The sequence below is a fragment of the Chelonoidis abingdonii genome, chromosome 5 (genome assembly GCF_003597395.2).
Source record: "Chelonoidis abingdonii isolate Lonesome George chromosome 5, CheloAbing_2.0, whole genome shotgun sequence".
NCBI classification, from domain to species: domain Eukaryota; kingdom Metazoa; phylum Chordata; order Testudines; family Testudinidae; genus Chelonoidis; species Chelonoidis abingdonii.
In genome coordinates, this window is record NC_133773.1 from 93,534,909 (window position 1) to 93,554,647 (window position 19,739).

The 19,739-nt window shown below is 41.8% G+C and overlaps 1 protein-coding gene across 2 annotated transcripts in view; it reads left to right on the forward strand.

Moving 5' to 3' along the window:
* Positions 1–19,739, forward strand: part of SCFD2 (sec1 family domain containing 2) — a 340,493-nt gene that overhangs the window by 41,923 nt on the left and 278,831 nt on the right. For both annotated transcript variants that reach the window (XM_032773224.2, XM_075066446.1), the window contains exon 3: positions 16,821–16,948. In XM_032773224.2, coding sequence (XP_032629115.1) covers positions 16,821–16,948 — 128 coding nt within the window. The remainder of the gene's footprint in view (positions 1–16,820; positions 16,949–19,739) is intronic.

The following is a 19,739-nucleotide window of genomic DNA, read 5'->3' on the forward strand; positions in this document are numbered from 1 at the left end:
CGCTGGATTCGCTACACCCGTAGCAGACCGGGAGTACAGCCAGCGCTGCAGCCAAGGAGTTGCAGTGCTGGCTGAGCTTTGTAAGTGTGGACACCGAGTAAGTTGCAGCGCTGTAACCCCCTCACCAGCGCTGCAACTTGGAAGTGTAGTCAAGGCCTGAGTGACTTTTCCTGTTTGCTTTAAGAGTGTGGTGTTTTGCAAAAAATATTGTAGCACAAAATACCTTGCAAACTTCATAACACACTTTTAAGTGACAGATTGTGTCTCTCCCCTCCCTCCAAAAAATAACCCTTTTTCCATCATCAATTAACTGAATTAAACAAAATTCATATTAGTTGGTCTCAAACCTCCAAACCCTGGTCACCACTAGAATTTGGAAGAACTCCAGAAATGTTACAGCCTTGGGTTATTTACAGCTGTTTCCAATTGAAAAGCCACTGTCTCCACCACACCATGCCCCTGGAAATGTATGTCTAAACCAGTTAATCCATTTGTACCAAAAAACTTATTCTCTTAAAGAAATTGAGGCATATTTCTTCTTTTTTGGCCACACTGCTGCTGAAGGAAGAGGAGCTAAAATGCAGAGTCCTCCTTAAAGTCCTTCATCAAACTGATAAACTGATGTGAGTCAGCTTATTACAGATCTGTTAGTTATCTTCCTGGAAATAAGATTTATTGCATTTTTCTCAGTATAAGCTCTCTTTGCTACTATGGATACTTAAACTGGAATTAAACTACACTAACCAATAGAGCCAACATGTTAATTTAATTTTCAAATGATTTATTCTCATTTGATATATAATGAATATAACTAATCATATAATGTTACATTTATATAATGCCTTTAATATAAAAGGATATCAAAACATTCTAGAAACTAGAACTTCACAAAGACCATTTGCCCAACAATGAAAGGCAACTGACTTTGGCAATTCCTAATTACCTAATACGTCTCTTCCGTATCTCATAGAAGCCAATGTTGGAAAAGATCTATGAGGTCATCTGCATTAATTCACTCCCTGCCAATTCAAGAATGATCCTTTACTGTGTATTCACTAAAGTATTGCCCAGTCTAGTTTTAAAAGACTCGGGCAAAAGATGCTTCCACCATTTCTATTAAGAGACATTGCACAGTCTAATAGACCTCATTCTTAGGAAACTTTCTGGATATTCAGCCTGAATTTTCTTTTATTTAATTTTATTCTATAACACGTTGGCTCAAGATTCAGAACTATCAGACTTTACATTGTAATCAAAGTTATCTTATAAAAGGCTCCTACTTTCAAGTACATTTTCATTTAAAAAAAATGGGACTAGAGGGCTCTTTCACTGCTAATACCCATATTCATGCTTTACCTATGTTAAACCATTTTAATTTTTTCATACAAAATCTGTTGCTGTTTTTCTGATGTGCTCCTATTTCATGTTGATTAAAAACAAACTTGTGATTTCTTCTGCTGACTCTTACTTTCAATCTTCTACCATGTGATTATTGCTTAAACATTGCTTTTCACTCTGTAGAAAAATGCACATTTAAGAAAAATGTTTCACATGGTTCAGACACAGAAAAGTTGTGTGTGTTTTTAACAGGCAAGAGCACTTTCAGTGACTTGCAATGAATTGACAGACTTATCAATCAAGTTATGCTAACAATAGACTAATTGGATAACTTGATCTTGATGTGATACAGTCTTCCTTGAGTAAATGCAGAAAGTGGGTGAGGGGCAAGTCTGTTCATACAGCCCATGTAAAGGCTGCATCTATCAGCCTGTCACTAGTTCTTTATCTGTGGACTTTTGGCACATAAATCAAACAATAACCTCAAAGTTTTGAGACTGTGCCAAAATACACAGGCACAGTTGAGTCTAGAGCAGATTACACCAACCAAGTGGCTTGAGGGTTTGGTATGACTGGAAAATAAGCTTAATTTATTCAAGAAAACATATATATTCTTTAATGGATATCTGATTTTTTTTTTCACAAAACCATTTGCATGAGGTGATTTTAGAAAAATCCATGCACTGAGGGTGTTTAAACACAGTAAATCCAAATGAAGATAAAGTAGTCCTATATTGTAATTCTATGATTGTGAGACAGATGTTGTTAATAAAAGTGTTACATGTTGTAGTTAATAGTTCAAGTGAGCCTCTAGCTATTAACTCTTCCTGTAATCGACAAGGTGAATCAGCATTAGTGGACTTTTCGCTCATGTTAGAAGTTCAACCAACTAACATGAGCCATTTTAGTGGTTTTAAAAAGTTGTCTTTGATTATTTTAGAAATAGTCCCATTAGTATTACAAACTCTGGATTAGCCATTATGTTAGTTCCAGAATTAAATGTTTTGTTCTTATTTTTAGTTTCTTTAGGAGAAATCACTGCTATGCACTCAGTTAAATAAATTCTAGTTAATTGTGCTGTATCTTATACTGTATCTAGCAAAGTGTACAATTTGTCCTATCGGTGCGAATACAGTAATGCCAGGTATTTATTTTTGGGAAAAAAAATCTGAAAACATTAACGCTTGTCCCTCTCTGGAGCCAGTTACATTTTATATATATAGATATGAGAGCCACGTTGTCACTTTCATAAAAATGAAATAGAGTTGTCATAAACAGATAGTTAAGGGTTAATGTCTCTTTTACCTGTATAGGGTTAAGAAGCTCAGTAAACCTGGCTGACACCTGACCAGAGGACCAATGGGGGGACAAGATGCTTTCAAATCTTGAGGGAGGGAAGTTTGTGTGTGTGTTGTTTGTTTTGTTCGTTGTTCGCTCTTGGAGCTAAGAGGGACCAGACGTACACCCAGGTTTTCTCCAATCTTTCTGAATCAATCTCTCATGTTTCAAAATAGTAATTAATAGCCAGGAAAGGCGGATTAGTCTTATGTTTTTCTTTCAACTTGTGAATGCTTTTCCTTTTGCTGGAAGGATTTTTACCTCTGTTTGCTGTAACTTTGAATCTCAGGCTGGGTGGGGAGAAGTCCCTCTAGTCTATATGAATCTGAATACCCAGTAAGCATTTACCATCCTGATTTTACAGAGAGAATTTTTACTTTTTCTTTTTCTTTAATTAAAAGCTTTATTTTTAAGAACCTGATTGATTTTTCTTGTTTGGAATCCACAGGTGCTATCAATGTAGAAGTTAAAGACAGAAGTACTGTATCTTTTGACTGGAAAGGGTTTAACAAGTTAGTAAGCCTGGCTGTCACCTGACCAGAGGACCAATCGTGGGAGATACTTCAAATCTGAGGGAGGGAGTTCTGTGGTGCTGTTAGAATTTGGTGGTGTTCTCTCTGGTTCTGAGAGTGACCAGCGTGCAACCAGGTTTCTCTCCATCTTCCGATACAGGCTCTTATGAGTTCAAAATAGTGAAGTACTAGGTAGATAAGGCGAGTTGGCTTAATGTTTGTTTTCTTTATTGGCAAACGTGCCTTTGGCTGGAGGCGTTTATTGCCTTTGGTTGGAAGGAGTTCAAATTTGTTATTTGCTGAGGATTTTTATTTGTACTTGAATACTTAGGCTGAGAGGGTATTCCCTTGCCTATAGCTGAAAAACCGTGTACCTGATCCATCTTTATTTACAAAGATAATTTTTACTGTTTTTTCTCTCTTTAATTAAAAGTTTTCTTGTTTAAGAACCTGATGTTTTTTTTCATTCTGATGAGACCCCAGGGGACTGGGTCTGGATTCACCAGGGGATTGGTGGGGAGAAAGAAGGGAAGGCGGAGGAGAGATTAATTTTCTGTCTGTGTTAGGATTACTTTCTCTCTCAGGGAGTTCGGGAGAGGGGAGAGAGAAGGAGGGGGAAGGTGGATTTTCCTCTCTGTTTTTAGATTCAAGGAGTTTGAATCACGTGATCTTCCAGGGTACCCGGAGGGGAAGCCTGGAGAGGCATCGTGGGGAAAGGGTTTACTTTCCTTGTGTTAAGATCAGAGGGTCTGGGTCTTGGGGTCCCGGCAGGTTGTGGGGCAGAGTGTACCAGGCACTAAAATTCCTGGTTGGTGGCAGTGCTAGCAGGTTCTAAGCTGTTAATTGAGCTTAGAGGAATTCATGCTGGTACCCCATTTTTGGACGCTACGTTTTGAGTGGGGAATTTACCATGACAAAAGGGTTGAGTGTCTAACTTACCGGGGTTGGTGAACGGGGGGGAAGGAAGGGAATGGTTAATTCTCTTTGTTTTTAAGATCCAAGGAGGTTGTCTGGTATAGCTTCCCAAGGCAACCAGGAGGGGGAAAGTCTGGGGATGGGGAGAAGGGGATTGGTTTTATTTCTCCTTGTTTTAGGACCCAAGGGTTTGGGTCTTGAGTTCCCCGGAGGTTTTGAGGGAACAGGAAGTGTGCCAAACACTATATTTTGGCTGGTGACAGCGTACCAAATTTAAGCTAGTAATTAAGCTTAAAAGTGATCATGCAGGTCCCCACTTTTTGGACGCTAAAGTTCAAAGTGGGGAAAAGACCTTGACAAGATTGCAACTAAGTCAGGGCCAAACTGTCATCTGGATAATGCAGTGACTCAGACCCCCCCATTACACTCCTGTGCCAACCACCAGCATCATGGCTGTCTGCATGATAAGGCAAGTGGGTTCTGCAGAGTTGATATGTTCCCACATCATGCACTTGGGAGGATCAGAGCCTTGCATATGCACTAGCCAGTATAACTGGAATATATACTACACCAGATTTAGATTCAGCACAGTTACTGCTCCCTGAAGCAGCAAGGGAACTAGGAGGGAGATTGTGACTCTCAGTGTACTGGCCCTTGATCAGGGCTTGTAGTCAAACTGTATAGCTCCTGTTACAGACTTGGGCTTATCAGAGTTCATATTACACATTGTTGATAATAGAAGAATGTTAGATTTTTATTGCTGTAACTATCACATTATTATTTTTTGAACTGCTCAGCAATTAATGTGGAAATTGCTTCCTCCTTTTTAAAACAAACTTGGGAGTTAATGCATTGTTTCTGAGAAGGATACTCTGGCTACCTGCTCATTTTCTCAGCAATCCCTCGGTCTTGGGCAGCAATGAGGAATTAATGAAGCTCTAATTTAATCCGTACTGACTTTTTTTCTTTTTGCACAATTACCTGAGCTTCATAGACCTCAAGTGAAGTAGTTCTGCTGACTTGGAAACAACAGAATCTGTATAATATGTCTCATGGTCTTCCATTTTTAAATATAAAGGAAATGATTACAAATGTGGTAAATGGTTACATTCAGTTATATTGAAATGCAATTATGTGAGCTAATCAGGGCAGGAATGCTGTACAGTTACTGACTCCCAACGGTTCAGATGTTTTTCTCACTTATGCAAGCTACTATACTCCATCTGTTGCCTTCAGGATGCCAGGAGCAGACATGAGTGCCACTTGCTTGCCGTTCGTCCCCACCATGTTTCACTCATACTACTTCACATACCCTCTTCTCCACTTCTGGAGACAGTTGTGGAACAGTGAGGAGGTTCCAGAGGACTGGAAGAAAGCTAATTTTGTGCCAACACTCAAAAAGGGTAAATGGGTTGACCTAGGTAATTATAGGCCTGTCAGCTTAATGTCGATACTGGGCAAATTTGATGAAACTGCTGATAAAGAATGGATTAATAAAGGATTAAAGGAGGTTAATATAATTGATACCAGTCATCCTGGGTTTATGGAGAATAGATCCTGTCAAACTAACTTGATAACTATTTTTGATGAGACTGCAAGTTTGGTTGACAAAGATTATGGTGTTGATGAAATGTAATATACTTGGTCTTCTGTTAGGCACTTGACTTGGTACCACACAACATTTTGACTAAGAAACTAGAAGTATACAAAAATGGCACACATTCAGTGGATTTAAAAACTGGCTAAATGATAGGTCTCAAAATGCAATTGTAAATGGGGATTCATCACTGAACAGGTGTGTTTATAGTGGGATTGCAGAGGGGTTGGTTCTTAGCTGTATGCTATTTAACATTTTATTAATGACCTGGAAGAAAACAAAATCATCACTGCCAGAGTTTGTAGCTGACACAAAGATAGGAGGGCTGGTAAGTAAAGATGAGGACAAGTCACTGATACAGAGCGCTTGGGATTGCTTGGTAAGCTGGGTGCAGGCAAACTATGTGTTTCACTACAGCCAAATTTAAAGTCATACATCTAGGAACAAAGAACGTAGGACATACTTATAGGATAGGGGAATCTGTCCTGGGAAGTAGTGATTCTGGAAAGGATGTAGGTGTTATGGTGTATAAACAGTGGAACATTCAGAAGGAGTAGGAAGATTACATTACCGCTGTGTTAGACACTAGGGCAACTGCTGCTGGAATATTTGTGTCCAGTTCTGGTGTCCAGCCTTTAAGGATGTTGTTGATAATTTGGAGAGAGTTGAGCAAAAAGCCACAAGGATGATTAAAAAATTGGAAAACATGCTGTAACAGGGCAGGGTCTGCTTTCTGTTTTAACAGTTCTTTGAGCTTTATTTATATTACCTTCACCAAACCACAGTCATTATCCCATGCAGCAACTCTGTCTGCAGTTTTCTTTGGTCCACTCTTTCTTCAGGAAGGGAAAGAAAGAGATCTCACCGCCCTGAGATCTTACTTCCTCTGGACTCTACAACCTCCTCCCTTGCCCCCGCATTTTCTTCCAGTGCTTTTTAACTACCCTCTCAGGTAACGGATAATTAGCTCTGTAGTTCATCAGACTCCAATCCAATCTGGGGTGCTAATTAATGCTGAAGTGATCAGAGTGCTCGGTCAGTTCCTGGCTCTCAGTACTCTGTCACATACACCTTACAGTGATAGACTCAAGGAGCTCAATCTATTTAGTTTATCAAAAAGAATCTTTAGGAGTGACTTGATCACAATCTGTAAGTATCTGCGTGGAGGACAGAAATTTGATAACAGAGAGTTGTTCAATCTAGTTTGCAAAAGTAGAAGATTCAATGGCTGAAAGAGGATGCTAGTCAAATTTAGGCTAGAAATAAGGTGAAACACTGGGAGTAATGAACCATTGAAACAGTTTACCAAGGATTGTGATGGATTTACCATTAATGCAAATTTTTAAGTCAAGAGTGGATGTTTTTCTATAAGATATACTGTAGTCCAAACAGGAATTAATGTAGGGAAGCCTTATGTCTGTGTTAGGCTGGAGAGCAAACCAGAGTCACTAGATGGTCACAATGGTCCTGTCTGGCCCTTCATAATCTAAGAACAGGGAAAAATGCTCTTTCAAAGAGGAGAGGAATTTAAAAAGTATATATGTAAAATATGTAAGTTGACATGCAGGCCAATCCTTTCTAAGCGGGGGTAATCAGGATGAAGGAGAGTATGTTTCAGTACAATACCTTCTGTATGTGCCCCCTGTTTCCTTGTCTAATAACATATCAGCTTCTGAGTTCATGTTGCTACTTCAAACGTGAGGAGCCTTCAACTTAGAGGATAACGAGCATCCTCTGGCCTGAAGTATAAAAATTGTAGCTTAACTTCTGTTACAAACCACCCTGGATATAGTGTCACATCCAAGAGTTTTCTGATTTAAACAAAACTTGTTTTACATGTAAAATTCCCTGGATAGGTAATCAAAAATGTAGAATACAGAATGATGTTTTCCACTTCTCATGTCTATGAAATATATGAAGCCCTTTACGAAAGAAAGAGGAATCTTCAGTAACTTGGGTGTCAGTAAAAAAAAGAAAAAAAAATCTTACTTTGCAAGAATCAAATGGCATTGCTCTTACTGAGAAGTCTTGTTATGTATGGCTATCTTTCTTAACCTTAATGATTAATGTGATGTTACATACTTGTTGTGTGTACAACTTTTTAAAAAGCACAAATGTGGAATTGTAGCACGTCAGCGATAGCTGGTGGTTGTACTGGGGTATTAGGTAGTGAGACCACATCGTAAAAATAAGAGACAAGCCTTAAAAATGTCTGTGGTGAAATCCCTGACAAAGCACTGATAGATGTCAGAGGGGACCAAGATTTGAACCCTGAGTTCTATTCCTTGCTCTCTTCTGGCTTTGGACAAGTTGCTTAACTTCTGTGCTTCCCGTTTTCCTCTGCGTAAAATATGTGTTGTAATATATAAAGGTTGTTGCGAAAGTTAATATTTTTAAAGTGACTTAGGGTTCCTTGAATGTAAGATTCTATGAGTGTAAAGAATTGTGTTAATTTTAAGAATACAGTATTAAAAGTTCATGGTTATATTTTGTTTTGCTTTTGTAATAAAAAATTAAACGTACAAATCCATCGTAGACACAGGTAAGTACATTGTGAATATTGTGGTTCACAATAAATAATAATAATTGGAGATATATCAGTCTCCTAGAACTGGAAGGGACCTTGAAAGGAAATTGAGTCCAGGCCCCTGCCTTCACTAGCAGGACCAGTTTTTGCCCCAGATCTGTAAGTGGCTCCCTGCAAGGATTGAACTCACAACCCTGGGTTTAGCAAGCCAATGCTCAAACCACTGAGCTATCCCTATGCCCATGCTTCTGATAATATATAAAGATATGTAAAGCAGCAGAAGACGTCAGGAAATAGGGAAAGAGGAGCTGGAGGACAGAACTTCATTTAAGTCAGTAGTTACAGAAGTGTAAAATCAGTGTCTGTGTGATCAGAATAAACTACTTGGGGTGAGAGTTACAGGAACCAAAGGTGAAAAAGGAGGAGGGGAAGAACACTGTGGGAGGGAATAGGAAGACAGCGAACGGAGAGAGACTTTCTCTTCCAGTCTTTGCTTTGAATAATAGTGGCAAATAAGGTGATCGTATCTCTGTTTTTCATTTAGTTTGGGATTCTAAAATACAGTGTGGTAACTTTGTCCAAGTTACAAAGCAGGCAGGCAACAAAGAGAGACTCTTCTTCATGTTGTTCTAATCTGTTTACTATTGTACTCATTACATGTATACTCACTGGACAGATTATGGAGGTAATATTTTTTAAAATTGAAACCATTCCGTAGAGCTGCAGTAGACGGTTGGGGAGTGGGGGATTAGAGGAACCGCAGAAGAGTACATCTCAACATTTTTGTGTTACTCTTTAAATCAGTCAGCCGTTAGCACTTGCTGCAATATGATGCACAATGCAAAAACCAGGCTGTTTTTCAACGGTTTTGGCTATTGAGACTCAGAGTTATTCTCTGTTTAAATTATTTTAATAACTAGTTTGTCCTAACACTAGGTCATGGTAACAAAAAAGGATGTGACCTACTAAAAAATATGTGAGTAAATTGGTCTTGTGCCATGAATAAACAATACATATTAGCAATTCCATTCTGAAAGATCAGGTATTGGTGACCCATGGGATATATTTTGTTTTTTAATTCCACCACTCACTCCATTTTTCTACTTTGCACTTCGAGTCATTCCCATGATTCACTGCTTAACAACCTTCTTATAAATGAAAACAGGCTCACATTTTATCTTATGATTAGCATTTCCTGTTAGTTTCTAGCAAACTCCAGTTGACATTTATTGCATGCCATAACTATTTTAAATGCTTTATCCAGATTGAAGTAGCACTGGTGAAAGACAGGATTTACTCTTGGTGCCAGGCTATTCACTGATAGAACATCCTTAATCTATAAAAGTCTAGTTTAAAATCTTGAGGAGCCTTTTGACACAGATTGGTAAAGCTATGCATTCTAGGTGGAGTCTACTTTCTCAGGACGATGCCAGTTTGCTGATATATCTATGGATTTTACAGTTAGAAGAGAACACTGTAAAAATGTAGTCTTTCATTTTATGCAGACTTATAGTTTTATGTATGACTGAAGGGATAGTGTTTTGAGAGAGAAAATTCTTTGGCTGGTCATATAATTTTTAAAAACTGGTACGTTTTTGCTGTGTGCACATTTGCCTCTGCTAGCTTTCCTGGTTAACTGCTTCATTAGTTTTTCAGCCATAAAGCACAACACATAACTGGTCATCAGGAAAGCAGCACAGCATACTCCAGTTTTCAATAGCAAACATTATAGTTGCTTTTGTGTGTGTGTGTGTCCATCCCTAAAATTTTCTAATTATAAAGGTTCAGATCCTGAGAGTTTATTAGGCTCCTAACTTCCGTTGATTTCACTGGAAGTAAGGAACCTAAATACCTTTGTGGATCTGGGCCAAAATCTCTCAAATCTGCTGAGGTTTTCCTCTGTCCCTGAAAGTTTTTACTACTGGATGCTGTTGTTCCTACTCTTTTGTTTTGTTCCCTGTTTGGATATCAGGTAATATTTTAATCTCTCTTTAAGGGGTGGAGAAAGAACACACTACTCACCCTTAGCAATTTGCCAATTTTACCGTAAATAACTAAATTAATTTACCGCAGTATTCGCTCTATATAGGGAAATATAGGGCTTACTGCAAATACTTGGATTTCTTTCATTTAGCATCTCTGGATATGTAAACTGAATTATCCTATTGGCTAGCCAAAATTTTGAGAGGTATTGGTTGAAACCAGGAGATTGGATTGGCCAGCCCAGAGAACTGGACTGGAAAAGACTCTGCCTTCCTGTTTTTGCTTTTCATTTCACACATTTTGAGATCACTAACAATATCTCTTTGAGGTTTGACGGTTTCAACATGCCCTGCTTGAGAATGCACCTTAATATCATTTGGAAATGTTAAGTTCATGCCACATATATTTACCTACTTATTAAACAGTGGTTAACCCAAGAAGCATGTTACATTAGTGATCCAAAATCCACATCAGATCCAGGATAGCTTCCAAATGGAATGTATGAAGTTGCTTTTGACATAGAAAGCCCTAAGTTGTTGAAGGCCCTGAAAGACAGCCCCTCACCACGTATAATATTAGGGCAGCTGTGATCAGCAGAGGTGCCTGAGCTAATTTCTACTTGGTTGAAATGGAAGGGGCTGCTAGATGAAGAGTTTTCTTTGCAGAAATCCTAGGGGCTGGAGCTGAATTCCTTCTGCACCCTTGGTCTCATAGGCTTTGTCGACACAGCCTTGTAAGTCCAGGGTTAGTGGGACTTGAGTCAGCTGACTTGTGTCAGGGAACTCTGGGCTTGAGTGTCTACCATGCATTTTAACCCTAGGTTAAAAATTTTCTAACATATGCTCGAACCTAGGGCTCTGGCGTCCACACTGCTGTGCACAGACCCAGCTCAAAGTAAACATATCCCAAAGTGTCTCACATCTCCCAACATCGGGGGGTCCCAGGAGCAAGGGACAGATTGTGGAGCGGGACCAAGCAGCTGCTCTGTAGGGTTGGGGAGTGGCTGGAGTGTTGGGAACCATCCCTTCCAAGCTGTATTGAGCTGGGAGCCCTGCTGCCTCCTTTCCTGCACGACAGCTGCTTGGTTCCACCCTCTTGGGCTGTGTGCACTGTGAGGATCAGGGCTGGCTCCAGGGATTTTGCTGCCCCAAGCAGCCAAAAAAAAAAAAACCAAAACAAAAGAAAACCCAAGCCGTGATCGTGATCTGCTGCAATTCAGTGGGAAGTCCTTTGCTCCGAGCGGGAGTGAGGGACCCTCTGCCGAATAGCTGGACGTGCTGCCCCCTCCGGAGTGGCCGCCCCAAGCACCTGCTTGCTAAGCTGGTGCCTGGAGCCAGCCCTGGTGAGGACAGTGAGTGGGAGCCAGCTCCAAAACTTCCGTGCAGTGAGGTACGAGGGCCCTGCTGCAGGAGACTGCAGGGAAGTTTTGGGGCTGGCTCCCACTCACTGGCCTGACAGTTCAGGCAGGTCCCAGGTGTAAGGGTCAGAGAGTGGAGTGGGAACCAAGCACTACCCTGCAGGGAGGGGGAGTGGCAGTGCTCCAGGCTCAGCACACCCAGGGGAGGGATGACCCCTCCGAACATCCCGACACCTGGAAGCCTCTTCCTCCTGTCATCTCTGTTTCCTGCTTGGGGCAAACTCTGCACGGCAGTGAGGAGGAGCTGGAGCAGGAAGGGATAGCATGCTCGGCCAGGCAGTAGTGGTACTCAGACACTGGGCTGGCTGCCTGCAGCGCTGCTCCTTTGCTGCCTGGCATTCTGGGATACATTTGGAGGACTTTCAGGACCCAAGTCAAGCTGGGGCTGCTTGCATACAGGAAAGCAATAGAGCCTTGGACCTTTGGTCCCAGCTTATCATGGGCTTGAACTCTCCAGCCCTGCAGGGTCCTGAGACCCTGGATGTGAGCCCTAGGTTAGCACATTTGTAGTGCGGTCATAAGTGGGGTTTAGCTTGAGCCTGGGCTCAGACCCAGGCTTATACCGATAGTGTCCATGTGTGTTTACTATCAGGACATGCTGCACGGCTTATCTGCTTACTCAGGCTTTTCAGGAACAGGGTGACGTGAGGAATTGGTGATTGCTGGTTGTGGAGTATTATTGATGAGGCATTTTGAATTGTTAAGTGGATTATTTTTGAGAGCGTTGGCCTTGAGCAATCAAGTATTTGCATTAGGGATTCTTATTTCTTTTTTTATATTTTAAAATATTTGTATACAGAGACCTAGAGCTTGGGTATTTGTTTCGTGGTACATCTTCAGAAAGAAAAATAATATCTGTGGTATCTCTACTGTTGTTTACCCTTCTTGCTCTTTTTCTTCTCAAGTAACCAGAATTTTGTCTGGAAATACTCATGGTAATTTGTGAAAAGCTCCAGGCACATGGGAGTATGGCAAGCCCCAGTCAGCTCTAAGACTTCACCACACTTGTCTTTTTTTGCTGTTTTAGCCCATTAAAACAACCCTCAGTCCCGCAACTTAAGCCAGCAAGAGTAAAGAAAACCCACTTGGTCAAAAACTATGAGAAATAGCTGAAGAAGATAGAGCTTTGTTTTAGTACATCAGTCTGGCTCAGCTGTAAGTCTGGGTGTGGTTTTTTGTTTTTTAAAAAATCAGTTATTATCTAAGTAATAATATCTAGCTCTTATACAGCACTTCTCAGCAGTAGATCTCACTTTGGCAGCAGGTCCCGGGGCAGAAGGACCCCCTGGCATGGGTCTTCGGGGCACTTCGGCGGCGGGTCCCAGGACAGAAGGGCCCCCCGCTGCCGAATTGCCACCAAAGACCCAGAGCGGAAGAATCTCCGGGGGCCTGGGCGCCGTGAGAGTTTTTCCAGTGCACTTGGAGCGAGTGAAGGACCCCGCTCCAGGGGCCCTGAAAAACTCTAGTGGGGGCCCCTGCGGGGCCTGGGGCAAATTGCCCCACTTGCCCTCCCCTCTGGGTGGCCCTGCTGCCAAGTCTCACAATTTTGTCAGGGGCACTGCTATATTTAGTGCTTTTCTTAAAGCCCCAGCTCCTGGAGGCATGTGTGTGAAAACCTTAGCTTACTTTTTTATTTAAATGAAAGTTTCTAGCCTCATGGTTGTGGAGAAAAGCAGCAAAATGTGAACTCCTGAAGTTTCAAAAACCAGAAGGCCAAAAAGACAGTCAAAATGTATTATTTTCTTTAAAAAATCAATGATCTTAAGGCAATTTCCTGATATTTTTAGTCAGTTTCATGATATTTATGAACTTGGGGTTGGTAATAGACAATCTGACGGGGATTAGCTAAAGGAATAAAAACAAAGGAAGGGAGGTAAGAGGATGATGGACAAAGAATGGAAGAGCATGGGAGACGGTGCTCCAGTGAAGAGACTGTGAGAATGGGGATTATTGGAACAAATAGTCAATCAGCAGAGAGGAAAGGATGTTCAGAATAAAAATTGTGTAAAACCATCTGATGTTGTACACTCTAGAAGGGCCCATAGATAACTGAGGCATAAGGGAGAAACAGACATGAGAAAAAGCAGTGGCAGGGAGTGGGGTGGAAGACAGTGGGAAAAAATTCAGAAGAGGGGAGGGAGATAGATGAGAGCCAACCAGGGCTACTCCCCCCACCTCACCCTCCAACCACCATTGTAAATGATCACTGTGGAAGATGCCCATCATGCTATGAGTTGGGGACCCAGTTATAGCATGGTTTCATTTGATGGTGTGATGGGGATGCAGCTAAGTTCCAGACAGTCTTGAGCAAATCATGTCCAAGGCTTTACCATGGTTTGGGAAATTGGTTAGGATCCCATGTATGCTGCAGAGTGGACAAGTGTTGTAACTAGAACAAGGGATAACTATGTAGTAACCTAACCCTCAGACACAGTTTAAAATGATAGTGTAGACATGCCCTCTATGAGTGGTCTGAATAGGGTCGGTTAGTTACATTTTTGTATGATGATGATGACTAGAAAGGAATTTGAGTACTAACCTCAAACAATCCAATAATCATAACTGTAAAGTAACACAGCAGTTCATTCATTCAAGGAAGCTGTGTTGAAGCATACAGTTACTCTTGGAACCTCTGCTTTGTCTTGAATTCTAGTCCTTGTATCAAAAAGTACTCCCTTTTGTGTTACAAGAGCTCAAAGTCTGGTGTTGGGCTGGCCATCATGATAGTGCACTCAGAGCACCCTTGCGAGTGGAGTGACTTGTATTGCTTGTGGCTGCATCACAAGTGGGCTGGGTGGTCTCTGGAAGGAGCTGTCCCCCGCAGGCCTCATTGGCCTGAAAGAGATGTAATAAGTGTCCTAGAAATTAGAGATGAAGAGACTCTTTAGGTCATCTAGTCAGTTCCTCTGCTGATACAGGATCATGCTGTACAGGATATTTTTTTGGTACTCTATCAAGGCTAATTTTTAAATGTCTCAAGTGATGGGTCTCCTGCCGTTTCCCTAGGGAAACTATTCCCCAATTTACTCCAATTTTTCTCTGCTATTTAGCTTGCATTGTCTTTCCCAGAGCACGTTAATGGGATGAAATATATACTCCCTCCCCCCGCAATCTGGTTAGCTGAGGGAGGTGTTTAATTTCCTTCTCATTCTCCACTTCTCCCCCTGCCAAATCCGAATAGAGGTTATGGGGTTCTTGGACTTCTAATAGAGGGGCTTGGAAAGCACTTTTATCTGCACTGGAGGATGATATACTGGACTTAACATAACCAGACTATATCAGTGGAGAGAGCACAACACAGGTATCAACTCAATTATGAGTATTTCATAAAACAAAATGACTTTTTCTGGCGTACAGTAAACTTGTGGTAAGGGTCTCTAGAGGAAGTTTAGGAGGAAAAAATCTCCTGAGAGAAAATAGAAGGAAGCTATTTTAAAAAAAAACAAACAAGCAAAAAAAAAACCACCCAGTGAATCAAATGTGCGCGGATTTAGCTTAAGGCAAGTTTGTTCCAGAGAACACTGGAGCCGTTCATTATATAAAATACAGTATCTGGGGTGAGAGAGAATACTGATGAGAAAATGAATGCAGATGAGCCAAATAAAATACTAAGTGTCTTTTATAAAAAACTAACTGTAAATAATTTTAACGTTCTGTAGATATCAAAAACATAAGGACTGTTAAGCTTTATTGCATATTGTTCATTTCTTATACGTAAGTATGAGAACAATAAACAAAGCCCTGAGATATGGTGCCCATTGTATCAAATCAGCACATCAGCTCCCAAATTTTAAGAATGTTTGCACCAAGATCCAGACCCAAACGTTGGAGTTGGAGCCTATCTGTTGCAGTATTTGAAAAACCTCAGAGCATTGTTGATATTTCCGAAGTGAACAATAGTGGTTACATCTGGGGTGTCTTGTTTATTTCAGCATCTGTTAATATCTGTGAAAATGTGGATGTGTGACTTGTAATGCAAGTTTGTAACAAGCTAATATGAGCTTTTAATATAGAATCACAGTAACCATTTTTAAAAGTATCAGAGGGGTAGCCCTGTTAGTCTGGATCTGTAAGAGTAGCAAAGAATCCTGTGGCATCTTATAGACTAACAGACGTTTTGGAGCATGAGCTTTCGTGGGTGAATACCCACTTCATCAGATGCATGTAGTAGAAATTTCCACGGGCAGGTATATATATGCAAGCAGGCTAGAGATAACGAGGTTAGTTCAATCAGGGAGGATGAGGCCCTGTTCTAGCAGTTGAGGTGTGAAAACCAAGGGAGGAGAAACTGGTTCTGTAATTGCAAGCATTCCACAGTCTTTGTTTAGTCCTGACTGATGTTGTCAAATTTGCAGATGAACTGAAGCTCAGCAGTTTCGTTGAAGTCTGGTCCTGAAGTTTTTTTGGCTGCAGGATGGCCACCCTTAAGGTCTGCAAGTGTAGCCAGGGAGGTTGAAAGTGTCTCTCTACAGGTTTTCTGTATATGCCATGTCTAATATTCTGACTTTGTGTCCATTGTCCTTTTCCGTTAGAGACTGTCCAGTTTGCCGTGTACATAGCAGAGGGGCCTTGCTGGCATATCTGATGGAGTATATTAATTGGTGGACGTGCAGTGAATGAACGGTGATGGTGTGCGATTCTGGTTAGTCCTGTGATGGTGCGCTGATGTAGATATTGGGTCAGAGTTGGCATCGAGGGTTGTTGCATGGATTGGTTCCATGAGCTAGAGTTTACAATGGTGCGGTGTGCAGTTACTGGTGAGAATATGTTCCACAACACATCAACCGGTTGCAGTGTTGTCTGTGGCGAAGACTGGCCTACCCCCCAAGGCCTGTGAAAGTGTGGGATCATTGTCCAGGATGGGTTGTAGATCCCTGATGATGCATTGGAGGGGTTTTAGCTGCGGACTGTATGTGATGGCCAGTGGAGTCCTGTTGGTTTCTTTCTTGGGTTTGTCTTGCAGTAGGAGTCTTCTGGGTACAAATCTGGCTCTGTTGATCTGTTTCCTTATTTCCTCGTGTGGGTATTGTAGTTTTGAGAATGCTATTTTTAGAAGTTAATCTTCAGTTTATCTACTGTCCACCTCATAGAAGTTACTGCATATGAACACACATTTTAAAATGTAAATGTTGCCTTAAACTTATTTAATTATGCAACAGATGTTTAGTGTAACCCTCTTGGTTTTTTTTGCAGTGATCCAGCTGCCAAAGCACTCTGGGAGTCCTTAATGAATCTCAGACAAAAGGAAGCTGTGATGGAAGTTAGGAGACACCTAGTGGAGGCTGCAAGTAGAGAAAACTTGCCCATTAAGATGAGCATGGGTAAGCATTATAATATACCCTTCACCAGTGGCTATAATGGAATATTTCAGCATCCATACTCCCTTCAGTCCCAACATTTAAAGCAGTGGTGCCCAAAATTTTCCTCTCTTGCCCCACCTTAACAGTAATAGTTTGTGTCCACGCTGCCCTCCCCCCCCACCCCCGCCTCCCTGGGCCGGGAGTGGAACCAGCAGCCGGGGGGCCGGGAGTTGTGGCCTGGGAACCAGGGCATGGCAGCCTAGAGCCAGGAGTGGAGCAGTGGCTGCAGCTGTGGCCAGGGACTGGAGCTGGGGGTGGGGCCAGAGCGGAGTTGGGGGCAGAGCAAGGCTGGGTGGTGCTCCTTCCCTGCTTCCCTGCATGGGCTGGCCTGTGACCCACTCAGCCCTCCCAGACATTTCTCCACGCCCCCCTCCACTCCTAGGGGGGCACGTCCCATGGTTTGGAGACCACTGATTTAAAGCATTTACATTATTCTCTAAATTCTTATCCCATCATAGTCAGTTGGCCTCTGGTGAACTTTGAGGCTGTGCTTAAGCATGATGCAGTTGTGTTTTCGGAGTCTGGAAGTTTAAAAAAAAAATTAAATAAAAGATTCAAAAGCCTATAAAGTGGTAGAGTTACATGGAGGATGATAAATACACTGATGCAAGTGCTTAGTGTTACTACTTGCCTTTGTACTATGAAGTATGACAGTTTGGGGCATGTTTACAGAAAGTAGTCTGCTGAGCTTCTGTTCTCGACAAGCAGACAGTCTAGCTAGTATCGGAACTGTTGGAATCTGTGCTGATCTCTGTCTCTCTCTTTTTTTTTAAACTGAATTTTTTGTGAAGCAAGGCCACCTCAGAAAAAGCTGAAAACAATATTTAATACGTTTTTAGAGTCAGAGTCTTTAGAAATATGCTAGCTGTGGGACATAAAGGTTTTACAGCTTTTTTTAGTACGTTATTCTAATTGGACAAAAACAAAACCAAAAATAGATTGAAATGCAAGAAGTTAATGGTAGGCTTACATATTTAAACAAGTCATGAAATACAAAACTAAAGGAAGATTCTTGTGATAGTATTAACTCACTCATCTTACCTATTGTATATTCTTTATGTACCTGATGTACTTAAAGTATAGATTAATAGATTAGTAATCAGAAATACTACATTTATGTTGAGAGGCAATGTTAATATGCAAATATTAACATTTTCATTTCATATGTAATTTGTTTAAATTACAGCTTTTTTCATTTTACTAACATACTTAGGCCTGGTCTACGCTATGCGTTTAAATCGATTTAAAGAGCATTAAATCGATTTAACGCTGTACCTGTCCACACTACAACGCTCTTTATATCGATATAAAGGGCTCTTTAAATCGATTTCTGTACTCCTCCCGACGAGAGAGTAAGAGCTAAATTCGCTATTTAACATATTCGGATTACGGTTAGTGGAAAGGAAATCGATGTTATTGGCCTCTCGCGCGGTATCCCACAGTGCACCATTGACCGCCCGGGACAGCATCTGAACCAGGGATGCAGGGGGGGGGGGCGGCAGGTTAAACAGGAAAAGCCCTGCGAAACTTCTGAATTTACATTTCCCTGTGTTTGCCCAGCGTGAGCTCGTGAATCCGCACAGGGTGGCATGCAGTCTCAATCCAAAAAGAGTCCAGCATGGACCGTCACAGGAGAACTACTAGATCTGATCGCTGTATGGGGAGACAAATCTGTTGTAATCAGAGCTCCGTACAGAAACACGATAATGCCAAAGCGTTTGAAAAAAAAATTCCAGGATATCAAGGAAGCGGCGTGACAAGCTAACGGGAAAGCCCAGAGCCTAAATGACGCTCAGTGGATGAGGGGGTACTGAAGGACTCCAGCTATCCACAGTCCACAGCAGTCTCTGAAAAGTAATTGCATTCTTGGCTGAGCCCCAATGTCGTAGGGCTTCAAACACAACCGTGTCTGGCGTGGTTCAGGGAATAGCCCTCAGTTCTCCCCCCCACCAACCACATGAAAGAAAAAGGGAAAAGAAATCATTCTGACTTCTTTCAGTGTCACCGCTATGTGTACTGATCTGCCTGAGAGTCGCATGCTGCAGCAGTGAGAGCAGTATCCGCTCCCTCTCCTCTCCTCCTCCTGGTGGTAGATGGTGAGTAGGACTAGTAACGTCCGTATAATATATAACATGTTGACATGTCGGCATCACTTCCTGATTATTTCCCAGTAGATAGGACAGAACGCTAATAACTAGCTTCATCATAGCACTGGGGCTCCAAGCCCCTCCTTCTCCTGTGTAAAGAAAAATCTTGTACTGCCTGGACTTCACTTCAGCAGCAGCATCCTGTGCCCTCTCCCCCACACCAGCTTTATGTCCTAACCGTGGACTATCATGCGTGCTGGGAGGCGCTCCCCTAATTTTTATGCACTAATGCAGTGTCTTGTTTCCTCGTTGCATTCTTTATTACTTCATGACACAAATGGCAGGACACTGCACGCGTAGCCCAGAAGGTTGGGGGAGGAGTGAGTAACGGGTGGGGTTGTTTGCCGGGCACCCCTGTGAATACTGACACGGAACAGCTGTGGCTCTCTGCCTACACTCTGGTCTCTAAATACCACTAATTGCCCCTTATTCAGGACAGGAGCTCATATTTTGAGAAACCGCTAAGGGAGGGATTGACATCAGGGAGTCAATCCCCATTTTGCTTTGCAATTGCGCCCAGCCGCCGATTTCAGCCAGGGCACTCATGATAGCAGCGGACAGTACAGAGGAGAGAGAGAAACCATCATTCATGCCAGTTTACTTCC